Source organism: Oryzias latipes, chromosome 17, assembly GCF_053564925.1.
Source record: "Oryzias latipes strain Hd-rR chromosome 17, Olatipes_Hd-rR_3.1".
Lineage (NCBI taxonomy): Eukaryota > Metazoa > Chordata > Actinopteri > Beloniformes > Adrianichthyidae > Oryzias > Oryzias latipes.
Genome location: NC_136253.1, coordinates 30,559,964 through 30,576,317, shown reverse-complemented (window position 1 = coordinate 30,576,317; position 16,354 = coordinate 30,559,964). Strand labels below are relative to the sequence as shown.

At 39.8% G+C, this 16,354-nt stretch overlaps 1 protein-coding gene across 1 annotated transcript in view; it reads left to right on the top strand.

Moving 5' to 3' along the window:
* The window catches only part of cdh2 (cadherin 2, type 1, N-cadherin (neuronal)), a 59,437-nt gene that overhangs the window by 30,812 nt on the left and 12,271 nt on the right, over positions 1–16,354 (top strand). The window contains 9 exon segments of the mRNA NM_001305400.1: positions 4,750–4,958; positions 8,599–8,766; positions 10,461–10,616; positions 12,094–12,238; positions 13,163–13,335; positions 14,237–14,374; positions 14,830–15,015; positions 15,363–15,616; positions 16,136–16,278. Of these exon segments, the coding sequence (NP_001292329.1) occupies positions 4,750–4,958; positions 8,599–8,766; positions 10,461–10,616; positions 12,094–12,238; positions 13,163–13,335; positions 14,237–14,374; positions 14,830–15,015; positions 15,363–15,616; positions 16,136–16,278 (1,572 nt within the window).

The window sequence follows — 16,354 nt, the reverse complement described above, 5'->3', positions numbered from 1 at the left end:
GACTTTTAATTAAGACCCATTGACACTTGAAAAAATAATAATTTATCATAAGCATAAAAAGCTTTAAACAAAAAAAGATTTTGAAAGGATTTCCTTTCCTAAGCAATAATTTGCGACTTTAAGTTGGCATGAAAGCAGCTGTGAATGGATTGAGATGGTGAGATTTGATGGCGCTTGTCTTAGTCTACTGTTAAGTAAAGTAAGGTTTTGTGTTTAAGGGAGAAACGATGAATACATTTTCTTAAAGGTTTTTCATCAGTTTTAGTTGAGGCAGCAGTCTTAAGATGGGAACTTTGGTCATAGCTGATGCATTCCTTTTCAAAAAAAAAAAATCATATAAACACTAAATGAAGTACAAACGCATGATGTTTTTTATGCAAATCCACCCCACATTTTAGGCACAGCCATAAGTGCATGCATAGTAAGCGTTTGAAGTGTTGTGCATTAGTAAAATACCTTCAAGGGCTTAGTCTGACAGAAGTATCATCTTTCTCAGAGTTGGATTTGAGCTATAAAATGTTAATGTTCTCCAAGAAAAATTCTATTTTTAGAAAGCATCGATATCCGTTTACCTCATTAATGACATAAAAAAATATTTATTTTGTCTGCCGTTTCATTAGTGAGCCTCATATGTGTTTACAAAACTTGGTGGAAGTCCAACTGGAATGTTTTTTGTTTCAAATAATCAAAAATAAATTGTTGTACATGTTAGGCATTCAAATAAAAGTGATGGTTATTTCTAAGATTTGGATGAACTAGTTTGCCTAATGATCTGTTTATTTATCGGCCTTAAAGTTGCAAAAAATGTTTTCATAATGGTTTATGTAATTAAGCTACAGAAGACCACACTAAAGCAATTATACGTGCAAGCAGCGTTCTGCTGTGTGTACCATTAGAGCAGAATGCTTTTAGCAGTTTACGCAATAATTGAGCAATTACAGAACATGCTGAAAGAGATACTCTTGCGGTTGAATGCGAGCTCTGTGCACTGTTGAATAATGCTGACCTTTATTCTATGTGTTTTGTCCATTTTTTCGAAGGGAGCAGGATTTCATATCCACCAGTTCAAACGAAGTAGCGCCGTGCTAGTTCCACCGGGGCTTCGCAGGATCTAGTAAACAACGTCGCTAGAATGGATGTCACGCTGAGTTGCAGCCTTTGCTCCGTATTGCATTGTCTCATTGCCAAATGCAAGGTCACTGTACTCAACAGTCAACTGTGAATAATGCATTTCGTCAGGTGGTTCAACAATTTGCCAGGGTCGAGGTGGGAAATTGTGAGCGTATGCATTTATGTGCTGCCACTGATTAAACACCTATCTCTAGTATTTCCCAGCTGTTGGAAAGCTCACTTCTCAGCGATGGTGTGCTGAAATGATCTCACATCAGAACTTTAGGGCTTGTCACATTAACAGGTCATTAGAGGGATGTTTTGAGTTTCATATGGCAATGATAAAATTGTGGAGGATTTTTGTCAAGTGAGTGTTTTGTGTTCCAGATTAAACGAGTGTCGCAGCTTCTCCCCTTCTCCCTCATGTTGCGTCTGTCGGAGTTAGTTACCACGTGATGAGCAGACAATAGTGAGGCACTCTTGCACTGGGGAGAGGTCAGAGGGGTTTTTGTGTTGTCCACGATAGGGGGAGGAGGTGCATCAAAACTGTGAATAGGATCATTGAGTCGGAGGTAATTTTGGGCCCCGATGCAGGGCATTAGTTGGACGGGGGCTTTCTGCTGACGTCCCTTTTTTTCCTCTTTGCTCCCCCTTTTTAACCTCAGCCCCCTCAGACCTCCTGTGCTGCATCGGCATTTCTGTCCTATTCAAGCCTTTATCGTAGTGCCCATGACAACACGGGGTGTGGCAAACGAGATCTTTTTGGCCTGTACTTTGGGGAGCCAGATGAGCTCCAGCTGAATTTGACTCGGGATTTCTGTGGGTTTTATTACCCCCCAGAGCCTGCGTGCAAAAAACAAAAAAACAAAAGATTGGGCAAATGCAGGACATTCCTATTCATTATCATTGGAAATGGTTGTGCCTGCTGGGAGTTTGTTCAGTGATTGCTGTGAGGCCTGACTGTTGGAGCCCCTCGGTGGAGCCCTGAGTGCCAAACCCCAGACAATGTTAAAGAGGACTGTGCACTACCAGAGGAGGCTCGGGCTGAAATAACTCGCAAGGCATTCCAGCTGTCAAGTGCACTGCAGCGCATTCACAAATATGATGGTCAGAACTGTCAGCAGAATAGACAATGGATATAAATGGCATAAAACTTTTACGAAAATAATAATGAATGAATTCCAACCGCTTTATGCAGTTTTTTGGAGGTTGATCTATTGCTGGACTCATGTATGGACATGAGTTGTTTATTAATGAGCTTCTGACGTGTTAATGTTCCATTACTTTTAGCCACTTATTGACTAAATGACCAGTTTAGCTGAAAGGAAACAGCACTTGCAAAACCACCAGACAATTTAGTTTAATCATTACCCAGCACAGACCAAGCTCATGTCAGATTAAAGCTGTTTTCAGAGCCCATAACTAAATTAGGTAGACACAATGTTTGAAATCATTTAAAAAGCCTTAAAACATACTAATTGAACATTACGTGAACTTATTAAACCGTATAACCGTGTCAGCTCACGTTGGGCTTGCAGAAATGCCTCCAACCATTTTGTTAATTAAAACTCAGAGCTGTGTGGCAGAGACTGTACTCGCACTCAACACTGTCAAGCTTTTAGATCTCAGGACTGTCTTCTGCTGCATTGTGAGTTATTTTGACAGTCCCTTACTCTGTATTCCGACTTCGTTCCAGTTTCTGCTGCTGACTCGAGATGGCTGGTGATTGCCTGAAGGCTTTGAGTTTACAGGCACCTGGCTTTTAAGCAAGACCTTCAGATAGAAAGAGAGAAAGAGGCTGCTGTCCAGCTGATGTCAGCTTTGACGGATTAAAAATATGGATCATGTAAAAGTAAAAGAAAACCCCTAACCTGCAGGTTGAGTGTAATTAAAAAATAAATTGTTTAGTTTAAATTTTTTGCTGATACGAAAGTACACTGCAAAAACAGCTCCCCTAGAAATTAGTCAAAAGTTTTTAAAATATGAAAGTTTCTGTAAACTCTCAAGACTCAGCATCCACATGGATCAACGTCACATTTTGGATTTCATTAACATAGTACTTAATTCTGCCATCAAACAACGAAAAAACAAAACTTCATATCGAACAAGAGCTTGGATCTTACGAGGCTAATAAAGCAAAAAAATGGAATAAGAAAAATATTTATCAAAAAAGATGTCTTCTTAAACTAGGATTATTGACAAACTTTCTTGAAATATTTTTCCTTACAAGACGGAAAATACATCTTTTCTTGAAACACAGGTCTTTTGGCTTTTCTAAGATTCCGTGTTTGCAGTGTGTATTTTAAGCACTTTTTATAATTCAAGACCCACTCCAATGAAACTCTCTGGTGTTATTAAGATTTACTTGCAGCATTTTTCTCATGATGGAGGACATGTATAAAGAAAATTAAGATTGAAACTTCATTTTTGAGTATTTTATCTAATCTATCAGAATTTCTGTATTTCTGAGTATTTTTTTTGATTAGACTCACCCTTTAAACAAGTATGACATATGTAAAATAAATATTATTTGTTCTTGATTCTACATCAAGGACATTCTACTCTTTTCATTCTTGTGAGGGCTTATACTAGATGGACCTTTGGATTTTGTTTAGAAATCAGACTTGTGTTTGGAATCCTTTTATCAAAGAAGCCCAGAGGAGCATGGTGCTCTCACTTTGCACATGATGTTCTGGAGACATCAGCCAATCCCTAAAGGTAGCAGCACAAAAGAAGATTAGGCGCCCACCTTCAGGGCTTTTTATTTAGTTATTCTGCATCGACTTTAATAATTCAGCAGACCTTCCATGCAAGTGATGTATACGAACATTTTGATACTCATATGCTATAAACACAAAAGTGCCTTCAAGGGAATCATTTGCACACAAAAAGGCGCAGGGAAGCTATGGGTGTATGTGTGTGTGTGTGTGAGTGTGTTCCATGTGCACATAGAGGTTGTACACGGACTGTACTATACTGTCACTCAGTTGTAACATGAACCGATGTTGTACCACTGCCACTGATGCACCTGTGGGACTTGAGCCCCCCATGAGCTACCTGTCTGCAGCGCCTGAATGCGTGCTATTGAGGCTTCCTTGGCTTAGTTGCTTATGAAATAAACATCACACTCAAACCCATCTTTCAAGAGGCTGGAGACTGTGGTTATCCACAGAAGGAATCCCTGTATGCCATCGGGAACAAAGTTTAGCCCGGAAGAAAACATAACTTCTTCGGCAGAATAACATTTAATAAACACCCTTCGTATTTTATCAAAGCCTAAAACTTCAAAGCACAAAAATTTGGTCTAATACATCCATCAGCCTATAAGGGCTTTTTTTTCCCTCCCCCTCTTTAATAGCCCTTAAGGAGCCCACTTCCTTTCACAGTTAGCTCTCCTGCCCATCTTTCTCCTTTGCTGCACCTGTTTTGAGGAATACCTTTGGGGTGCAGCTGGAAGTGAATAATTTATGAGTGAGAAGAAGAAAATGAAAACCATCGTGGACTCTCTGTCTAGCTGCCTGTCTGCCTTCTTCTTTGTCTATATTGATACCCAGCTCCCGCTTTTTTTTTTTTTTTTGCTCACTCCCCATTGTTGGGCTAATTTTGATCTTAAGTCTGTGTGTCATTTTTCTCTTGCAGTGAGGTTTGTCAGCTGCGGTCGTGGTGGTCTGGTGCAGTTCGAGTGCAGTAATCCATCTGACTTTCGGATAGAGGCTGACGGAGTCGTTTACGCTGCCAAGGCTCTTCAGCCCTCCACGCTCCCTGCATCACCTTTGCTGATCAAAGCAACTGACCCCAACACTCAGCAGCAATGGGTCACCCAAGTCAGACTGGCTCCCCCCATACAGGTAAAAAGAATCGATTTCATCTGCAATAACATTTTGAATTGTTTGCCGGCTGTCACTCCCCACGTTCACAAATGACTTTGCTGAATTGTAGCAGGCGTTCCATGAAACTGGGTAGTTGCTTGCTAATTAAAATTTAATGTGTCAGTTTTGGAGCATAAACATTGAAGCCTGGTCAATGGATAGCAAGAGCAGATTAAAAAAAAAAAAGCCCCTGATAAAGTTGAACTTTCCGAGGTTGCAGCCTCATCATTTAAATGAGGTCAGAACTCTTTAGATGGAAGCCATCTGCGTCGGACGCAGAATGCAGCCTGAACATTTCTAACTGAATGTTTTGTTCAGTCATCTGAAAGAGTCTCATGCTTCACTATTGTGGTTTGCTGAATATCAGATCAACATGCCATGTCTTTGTGCTTTGCATCTGTAAAAATTAACAGAATAAAGGCTGCTGAAGAATGTGGATTATTCAAACACGCTCTGATACCTGCAGATTAAACTCACACAACCGAAAGATCCAGTCATGCAATTTTCAACTGTGGGTTACTTGGTTTTCTAGCCCTTTCATGTGGGGGTTAGACTAAATCTTTTTGAGAGTAATTATTGCTGGAATAGCCTAAATCATTAGCCCCTTAGTGTCTGTGAACTCCCCCAAATGCCATAGAGGTTCTTGCGCTTTTCTCCTTTAATCTCTTTAATGTTCTTATACAAATGAAAAAAGAGGATGTTTCTTAGTATGTCTTACAAGAGATAATCTCAAGACAAATGAGCACCATGTTTTATCTAGATACAAATTAAGGTGTTTTTTTTTTCCTTAACTAGGAAAAATTTTTTTCGATGATTTTTGAAAGACTTTACAACAAGATTAGTATCATACAATTATTTAGCAACATGAAAATCTGCAGGTTTTTGATTTTATTAAGCCCATAGCTCACTGTTGCAAAGGTAAACTTTACCTCCTTCAAATTTCAAGGGGCATGCTGAGGGATAGGGGTGTCCATAAAAGTTTTTTGAAGGGGAAACCCTAGTGGCGGAGGGATACAGAGCCCTCTGCCGCGAGGGTAATCTATGTTGCGCTTTGCCTCTGAGAAGAAACGTGTGCTCTGAAGCACAGAAGGTTACATGTAAATGTATGTAATGATTTTTTGTTTTAGCATGACTTTTTAAAGTTATAAAACTGATATTGTTTTTATAACTCTCCATTTGAAGGGCTAAATGTAGGGTAGGGAGAAGCTGTAGGTGAAATATTCGGATTTGGGTCAAGTCACATCTAAGAATTGTGCCAAAGTTGTATAGCTTTTTAAAACTAATGCCTTAGTCCCATGCACATGTATGGGGGTTGACCTTTACAGGTCCTGCAGGTTTTAGGGTTGTCCAGGCCAATGGAGGGTTGTGGAAAGCAGCATTTGTATCTAAAGAGTTCAGGTGTGTCTTTTAGTTCCCTGTAACCCTTGTGCTATCCTAGGCACTTTAACGTTGGGAGATGGGTCATCTAGACCCACTAGACAGTGCGCTAAACCTTTTTTTCTACAATGATTTGTGAACCTCACTGGTGTCCATGGATTACATGAAATCTTTCCACCTTTATCCACCTTTGTCATGGTAGGGAGAACACGTCAATGTAAGGGTGGGGTCATCTAAGATAGCACGAGGGTTAAGCCTCTTACGGTCACCTTAAGGGACAGGATGAAAATGGAATATAGGAATGTTATGCTTGTGGTATTTTCATCGTGAAGTATTTGGTAGGAAAATTTAAGTTGCACAGATTCCCGAATACACATAGTGTGCACAGGACACGTAAATCCCCTTAGGACGCCTGTATGATTCTTCCCTTCACTTATCATTATGCTACGTTCCCACTGCCCTCGGCAAAGGAGTTTCAAGCGATCTCTTCCAATTAAACGCCTGTGTAAACGTTCATATTTGTGCATTTTGGGCTTCCCCCGTTAAAAAACTCTTGCATTCGCATCTCACAAGTTTTTAAGTCCGTTTTCAGGCTCTACATGCAAAACGTTGAGCCATTGAATGCAAATTGAAAGTTAAATCAGTTTCCAGATTTCCCGCCTGCAGACAGACCACATCCACCCGTAAGTGCATTTGTGACTAAGGCCTAACCAACCCATCTTTATCTGTGAAGAGCTGCCCAATTTTCTCTGATTTGTTCATGATAAAATCAGGGCTCGTCTTCTGTGTCCTGCATGTTTATGAGCAGTCTCTCCTCCCTGCAAGTGCAATTATTGTCATGAATCAACACACATGGTTCATAGCTAGTTTCCCAGGATCACCGTCTTCATTAAAATTTGAGAAACTCCTCGAAGCAAAAGTCAAAGCGGAAAGCCAGAAGACGTCTGAAGATGTTGGAGAGCTCAAAGGGCCGGGGCAGATCCAAGCCTCCAGAGAATCGTGTCGGTTGAGCAAACCCAAAATGCCAATCATTGCTCCAATCCCAAATAATTGACTCGCAGATGTTTTGAGAGGGCAACAAATATTTCTGAGGCATGGTCCTCCACTATCTGTCTGCTTTCATCTCCACATTTTCAGTGTGAGAAAAAAGGATAATGGCTTTTCAAATGTGATTAGCGGAAGCTCTGCTTCAGCTCCCCAGATGTTTGAAGAACGGCGAGCATTGGACGAGGTTCATCTTATAAGGCGAAGACTTTAATAATGAACATTGTGCATAAAGGTATTCAGACAATGGTTTGTAAGACTTGACAACTGAAGAAATCCTTAATCAACTCTTTAAGAAACCTGGCCCTACAAAGGATGTGGAACATCTATGAACAAAAAAGTACAAACATTGATGGATTTTATACACTTTTTTTCCTGCCTGCCTTGTTTTGTTCAAGGTTATTTTAACTTTCTCTGGCAGTACTTCAGTCTCTGGAGCAGCATAGGCAATTTGAGCCATCTGCGTGTTTAGTGTCTGGCTTTCAGGTACTATCCTCCTTTGTTTCAGATCTCATTCATTACAGCTGAGGGAGGATGGCAGATCCATTATGGAAGCGGGTCTGTGTGGGTGTTTTTTATCAGGACATAAGAAGAGGTCTGCCAGTTAAAGCAAACGAGCACTGGAGGTGTGCGGCTGCTGCAGCAGCCAATTCAAAGGGGTTTTGGAGCATACCATCACATGTGTACCGTGTGTATTTTGAATTAAAAAGGAGCCAGCAAAGAAAGGCTTTGTTGGCGCCGACATGTGGAAATGGGTATTGAATAGCATTTGAAAAAAATTCCGCCTGCTCTTTTATCACAATAGTTTCTCTGGACTATAAGCCTTTCTTCAGGGGTCACCGGTTCAGCTTGTATAGTGACATTATTTGAAGTAAAATTGCAACTTCAATCCACACTGGTGGGTTCTAAAATTATTACTGTTCATCTAGATAAATTTGTATCCAAATGTTATGGTACCGGTACTTGTTCAGAGTAAAGCCCATACATTTTTGGTGCTTCTGAAGACTCAATAAGTAGATTGCCAAAAGCACGTTCCTCTACAATCCAAAAAGGCTGAGATATTTCCAGCTTTGGCAAGCAGACACACCACAAAGATCAGTTTCTCTGTCCTCACAGATGTGCCTCCTGGGTCTGTAAAAATGTCTGTTCTCATTCTCCACTGCATAGATGTGATCACTAAATAATTTCCTTTTGTCAGGTCCGGGAAGTTGCTGTCCCTCCAGTCATATCCCAGGATTTAAAGGAAATAGTGTTTCCATCACGAAACACAGATAGCGAACTGAAACGCATGAAGAGAGACTGGGTCATACCCCCAATCAATGTCCCGGAGAATTCACGAGGCCCATTCCCCCAAGAGCTTGTTCGGGTAATGTATTTGACTCAGTCGCATACATCCACACAGATACCAGCTTCAAAGGAAGGACACACTGCTTTATATGACAACCCTGTGCTTTCCTTGTTGAACTCCAACTCAAAGATTTACACAAAAAAATGTTATGTTCAAAGTGTTAAATATAAGTGATTTTTTTTAAGTCTCTATATTACTTATGTTTTCATTCGTGCCGGCAAACATTTGCAAAGGAAAAATTATTTTTGTTCTGAAGCATAATGGCAATACCTGAGTGGCTATTGCAATAATAAACTCCCTTAATGGTTCATGGACCCAATTTTTATGTCCCAATTTGATCATCAGCTCTCAGCATGGGTGACTGGAAGTGTTGGACTAAGAAGTGCTGTCAACTATAAAGAAGGCACTTTTCTTTCAACTCTTAACCCTTTTTTCTTTTTCCAAAAAAAAAAATATATATATCTGCACGTACCTGGTCTTATCAATAGTTAACCACATTTAATAATTATCCCTTGTCCTTAAGCAAAAACATATCCAGCTTTGCCAGGAGGTTTATGACAGTTAATAAAACCCATGATTCAGTGGTCGACCACGCCCTGCAAAACCACATTTATTTAAAGACCCACAAAATTGAAAATGTTGTTTTTGGTGTTTTTAACATGTTTAACATTTTTCTGACGATGGAGGACATATATAAAGAAAAAATAAAAGCACTGAATAATCATAATTAAATAACCACCCAGAACCCTTTTGAAATGGATCAAAAGATCATCAGAGTGGATCTTTAAACATGTTCAATTCAATTCAGTTTTCTTTAGAGAGTTTTTTGTGTCTGAAAAACTTGTTAACCATCTATTTTCAGGAAAGAATTTTCAGGTTGAGGTGTCATAACACGTACTGTACCCTGTATATTCCAAGATTTATTATTAATCTCTGCTGTACAGATATTTCAAACATTGAAAAGTCTGACTTTAGTGTCATCTCCACTCTTAAGAAAACTGGCTGCCTTTATACAATTTTTTACTATGAGAAAAGGTATTAACATGTGGAATGATGTTCTCACACTTGTCCTGTTTTGGCTTGGTGTTTACATTTGAATTTCCAGACAAACTCACAGCCAAATATTGCCTTTGTAGAGATGCTGACACTTACTGACGATAAGTTAGTCACATGAATTCATCAGCAAATAGTTGACCACTTAAAACATGTTGAAGCAGTCAAGTTCTCCACATTTTAGTGTTTTGGTATTCTGTCCAAGCTTTGGTTGAGAAAACAAGTACATGATTTCGTGTCATTTGATGCTTCTTCCAACCAGGTTTAGACTTTGACCAAGAGTACTTCTTTTTGTTTGTTATTTTTACTGTATTTTTTACATTTGGAATTGTTAAAGCACAACTGTGGGACAGGTTAAGTTTCACACAACTCTACATTCCTCTTCAGCCACCACTATAGCCCTCCCTACCGTCTTTTTCTCTCATGTACAAATGTTGGGTACAAATTTGAGAGATATGTCAGGGAAGTTCATAATTATTGAGCGTACGTCGCTTACCAGATGATGCAGTTTTAGCTTCAGTACAGTTTGTTTTTTGATTTGTCCACTCTATTTTAGGCAGTGATATAATTTTACATACTAAAAAAATTGACTTTTTAAAAATATTCTTTTGTAAAGGTTTGAGTTAAAAGAGGTTCTTTGTATATCCTTTTTTCCATAGATCCGGTCAGATCACGACAAAAACCGCTCTCTCAGATACAGTGTGACCGGCCCCGGCGCTGACCAGCCCCCCAATGGAATCTTTACCATTGACCCAATTTCTGGAGAGCTATCGGTCAACAAGCCTCTGGATAGAGAGCACATCCCCAGCTTCCATGTAAGTTGGAATCTCCTGCTAAGAAGATACAAGCCTTCATTCTTTCTTAATAATTTAACAAAGAGTTTTTTCTTCATGCTTTATCGGGCAGATAAAGCAGACTTCCTGGCAGCCCAGCTCATTCCTGCCACTTGGCACGTGTTCAAGGGTCATGTGTAGCCTAAACAGTCTTCTCAGACTTAATAAAGACCAGAGTCTCCCAGGAAATCTGACTTATCCGTCTGAGAATTTAAAGGATTTTGAGTGAATCTTACGTTTGATACATTATTAAAACATTCAGGCTTCACAGTTGCTTCATGCATCAGTGGTTTTTCTATTTAGTCAGAATGGTTTTATAATGATGCCTTTTCCCACAAAGTGAAGTGAAGCTAGATTGTAGCTAAAATCAAATGGAACATTTGCACATGTTCAGGCTATCTCGCAAACATAAACAACATCAAATCTCGAGTTTCTTTTGCTTGTTTTGCCTACATTTTGTAAAGAATATAAACTACAGAGCTGCTCATTTTGATACTTGGCTGATTCTGGATGCCGCACACAGTATCATGTAACTGATACACCTTTGTTTAAACTTAATTTCAAGGTAATCAGATAAGAATGGACAATGTAATAGGGTTGGTGGATTTCAGAATAAATCAGTCAGTCATAACATTACTGATTAATTTTGGTTAATATCGTTCTGTAACATTTCATTCTTTGAAAACCTTGACACTTGCAGCTCCATAAATTTGAAAACATTGGTCTCCTACAGCAAAACTGGAAAATTTGGAGGCTCAGGGCTTCAAATCTACCCAGAGATTTATTTTAGGGCATCTGTGGAAAGCAAAGACCATTTAATATGTCCCCTCTAAACCAACATCGTGCTTCTAGACACACCAGGACACCCTCAGATGATTTAAATGTATAGAACGCTTAAGGACTTTAAGTCCCACTAGTTGCGACACACCTGGCTGTGTTAATTTTTTTTTTCCCATACTTTGGCCATCCCCTGGGGGAGCAGTGAGTTGCAGCCACAGCTGTGCTTGGGAACTATTTGGTGGTTTAACCCCCACAGTCCAACCGCTTAAATCTGAGTGTCACGCAGGGAGGCACTGGGTCCCATTTTTATAGTCTCTCGGATGACCCGACTGGGGATTTGAACCCACGACCTCCCGGTTTCCGCCCCTACAAATAGACCACTGAGGCAAATAGAAGAAGTGCTTCAGAATCTTGCTCATAAAAGAAACCAAACTGTTTTTTTTTAAAGAGAAACGTTAAGATACAGACTAAAAATGACCTTGAACCTTTCAAATGAAACCATTTGAAATGTATCAAAAGAAATAGAAACATCAAGAAAGCACAGATGATTATTGGATTTTTATGTTCTTTCATCACTTTTTACACAACATTTATAAAAAGAGAAGTTTGTAGTTTTTACAGCTGAAATTTCTCTTGCTTTCTGAAATCTACAGACAATATTTCTGTCTTTTTTCTCCAGTTGCGAGCTCATGCAGTCGACCTGAACGGCAACCAGGTTGAGAACCCCATTGATATTAACATCAACGTGATTGACATGAATGACAACAGACCGGAATTTGGCCATCAAATCTGGAACGGCACCGTTCCGGAGGGTTCCAAGCCAGGTAAGGAACTCTGTGAAGCCAGAGGATGCTGGCGGGTCAAACGGCACAGATGTCAGAATGAGAATGGTGTCATTGTCATTGCTTCTTTAGAAGAATCAATCCAATCGTTTTCATGCAGTTTAGGCAAGTGACAGTTCTAGTTCAGCTATGCGGTTTGTTCTCACGGTCCGTCTTCATGCAATTTCCTTTCTTGAGAGGATTTGATAGATTTTTAAGAAAATAGCAAACAATTTATCAACATAATTGCCATCCTTATAATAGTACCATATAGACGGGTGCGGTACATAGACAGAATGTTAAACCCCTATTTCTAAAACCTTAAGTTGTGTGTTTCATTTCAAGTCTGACCAGTTTCAGAGTTTCAGTTAAATCAATGCATTAGTGACAACTGCATGTGACCAAATGCAGGGAATATTTAAATAACATGTAAGGTTAAAGTAGGTGTGATACACTTTGCACTGATTTTTTCCTTATTTTTTAACCCCCCTTAAACCTGTGTGCACACGAGGCCCATTAGTGCAGTTCAAGTGATAACCCTCCTCTTTTGCGAGCAGCCTGGTTGTTAGAAATAAGGAAATTAGACAGAGTGAAATTTTTGTCCTACATGCTTTTATGTATCACCTGCACGCCCCATGGGTGCAGAATTTGGCATGCCGTCAGTTAGGAGCCAGTACATTCACCTCACTGATGACCAAAGTACGACATGAGGGCACCAGACAACATCATCACCCGGACGGGGATTGACCTGTAAGGGTGCATGTGAATGAGGCGTAACTTTTATCGTGTTTAGTTTTAGTCATGTAAAAATATCATATACCGGCTGGAAAACTTTGACTTGCAATCAAAAGTTTAGAGGAAAACTATGTCAAAACTTTTGACAATATCAAAGAATTTCATCCTATTTTCTCCTTTTGTTTCCAAAAGGAACCTTTGTTATGACGGTAACTGCTGTTGACAAAGATGACCCAAAAACAGCAAACGGTATGCTTCGTTACAAGATCTTGTCTCAGAGTCCGGAAAGCCCAAATCCCAACATGTTTACCATCAACAATAAAACTGGAGGAATCATTACAGTCGCAGCAGGCCTGGACAGAGAGGTATTGAACTCTGGGATTTTGATATGCCTTTTGTTTTAAGCTAACATGTTTGCCTTTGTCTGCCTTTATTTTTATTACAACCCTGTAAGCATTGTTGCTAATATTCCAACTGTCTGAGAACAAATGAGGCAAAATAAATGTGGTTTCTGAACTGCAGGAGAAGTGAATTTGGCTATTTTACAGTTATTTACTCCTACAATAAGACAGTGTGCACCAGCAAGCAGCTAAATGCTCGTCCTCCCTTCTTTGCACTTTTGCTTGCGCCTCTGTAAAGAGGCAGCTCTTTCTGCATCTTCCTCCCCTTCATTTTCCCCTAGCTGTAAATGTTGCCAGTCCCTCGTTTAATTGGGATTGCACGGTTGTTTGAGAAAATAAATAGATAAAATGATGTATACAGCTAGAGGTAGATGGTTCGATTCTTGTGAGGCAATCTGGCGGAGATGGCTGCTCAATCACTCCCACCCTGGGGCCACTGTTTCATGCCCGCCAGTTGCCACCCTGAAAGTAATTGGCCTGACTCTCATTACGCAGCCACTGGTCCATCACCTGAGCGGTTTTTAATGTGAAAAGATTCATTTTTCATCTTTTTAATGGTGTTCATTGTGAGCGTGTTATGTCTCAAGCTTGCACACTGAAAAACCAGCCCTAAGAAACAATGCAATTTCTTTTATGAAAATCTCATCATTTATAACTTTAATCCAAAAGTTGACAGGTCAGATTAGTTTCATTTAAGTTGAGCACATTCAATGCAGCTCTGGTAGTCGTTGCCTCCATTGTCCCATCAGCGCTTTGTGTTTGGATCACTTGTTAAGATGAAATCGGTTTTGTCTAAAAGCCTCGGGAAGTCTTCTCTGTAAAGCTTGCAATTCAACTGACTGTTGTCCCACTTCTCCTCCTTTAGAAAGTGTCTCAGTACACACTGATCATTCAGGCCACTGACACGGAGGGCAACCCCATGTACGGCCTCTCCAACACAGCCACAGCCGTCATCAGAGTCACGGATGTTAATGACAATGCGCCGGAATTTACTGCTGAGGCGGTAAGAAACAAGATTATATCTGAGATCACAGTGGACTAAAATAACAACAGCACCACCAGGACACTCATTTCCCTCTGGTGTGAATGTATGCACTCAACCGTCGGCCCTGTTCTGCTCACCCTGCAATTTTTGGAGAAGCCGCCAGCCATGCATGAAGTGTTATATCCCTCTCTAAATGTTGACATGTGCAACTATAGGGATGTATGTGTGAGGGAAAGAGCCATTTAGTGTGCTCGTGAATCACTGATATTTGTAATGCTACTGTTGTACTATCGGAGGACATGGGGAATGAGATGACCGTGACGACATGATAAGTTACCTCAGATGTCTGTTTGCCCAAGATTGGTCTTACTGTGCTGTTTGAGGCAGAGCTTGCTCCTTTTTTTGTGTTTTTGCTGCCACTGCCGTATCACTAACAGCTCACTGTTCTGTGCATTCATGATTTATTCATGCAGTTTTTCGGCAGAGTGCATGAGAACCAAGTGAATGTTATTGTGGCCAACCTATCAGTGACTGACAAGGACCAGCCAAACACACCGGCCTGGAATGCTGTCTACAAAATCATCTCGGGTGACCCCTTCGGCAAGTTTTCAGTGCCCACTGATCCGACCACTAATGAGGGCTTGGTAACGGTTGTCAAGGTACGAACCTCTTTATAGTTTCTTCTCTTAAATCCTCAACAAGAAGAACACATCAGTAACTGAGTGTCTGACATCTCTGAATGGAGACTTGTTTTTGTTTGTGTCCATAGAGTTGTTGGCAAAACTCATTACATGTATTTAAAATGCATGACATGTAAAGCTAATTAACTTTTGGAGAGGGTCAAGTTTTTTCTGAAACTTAGGTTACTTTTGGAATAGTTGGGTCGAATACCTCACACTTTTTTTTATTCACAAATAAGCATCCCATCTAAAAGATAATAATAAATAATGGAACTTTTTTTTTTGTAAGCTGCTGTCTTTACATGTACTCTTTTACTACATTGCAGCCTCTTGACTTTGAGCTCAATAAAACACATTTACTCAAGATTGAAGCAAGGAATGAGGTTCCCCTGGCTAGAGGCATCAGTTCCCCCAGACAGTCAACGGCCACTATCTCCATCCAAGTGTTAGATGTCAATGAGAGTCCTTACTTTGAGCCCAACCCCAAAGTCATCCGACTGGAGGAGGGGGTGATGCCAGAGACAGATTTGGTACCTTTCCCTGCAAAGGATCCGGATCAGTTCATGCACCAATCAATCAGGTAAATAAGAAATGATGAGCCCGAAAAGGAAATCTTTGACTGATTATTGATGCATCTTTTTTATGTGAAGAACAGCCATGTGGAAACTTGGATAAACTCAGAAAATGTATGAAAATGTTTGCATCTTATTAAAATCTTAAAATATCTTATTAAAATTAAAATATTATGACTGGATTTAGTAAAAATTAGTGAATTAAAGCAAATGTTTATATTTTTTTTTAGTACCGTTCAAAAAAACACTGTTTTTTTTAGTATGCTTTTTAATTGTTTTGTGTACAGATTGTTATCAAATGCTGGTGTCCCTGGTGACAGTGCTCTCCAAAACTTCAAAGATTATGCAAAACATGTAATGTCTGAAATATTTGTTCTGTCTAAGCAAAGACATCACAGAATTGCAAACTAGATCTGGATTATTCCTTTTCTAAGCCCTTCAGAATTTCTCTTTAAAGCAGGAAGGAAAGTGTCTGTTGAAGCATCGTATTTAAACAAGTAACTATTAATATTTTTTTTTTTCCACAGTTATTCCAAACTGTCAGATCCAGCCAACTGGCTCAGGATCGACCCCCGCACTGGGCGGATCAGTACCATTGCTGTTCTGGACCGGGAGTCTCCCCATGTGAAGAATAGTTATTACAACGCTACATTTGTTGCTCTAGACAATGGTATGTAAACAATGGAGTGCTACAGAAGTTTCCAAAAATCTTTTTTTTTTGTGTAATCCACTGGTTTTATGGTCTA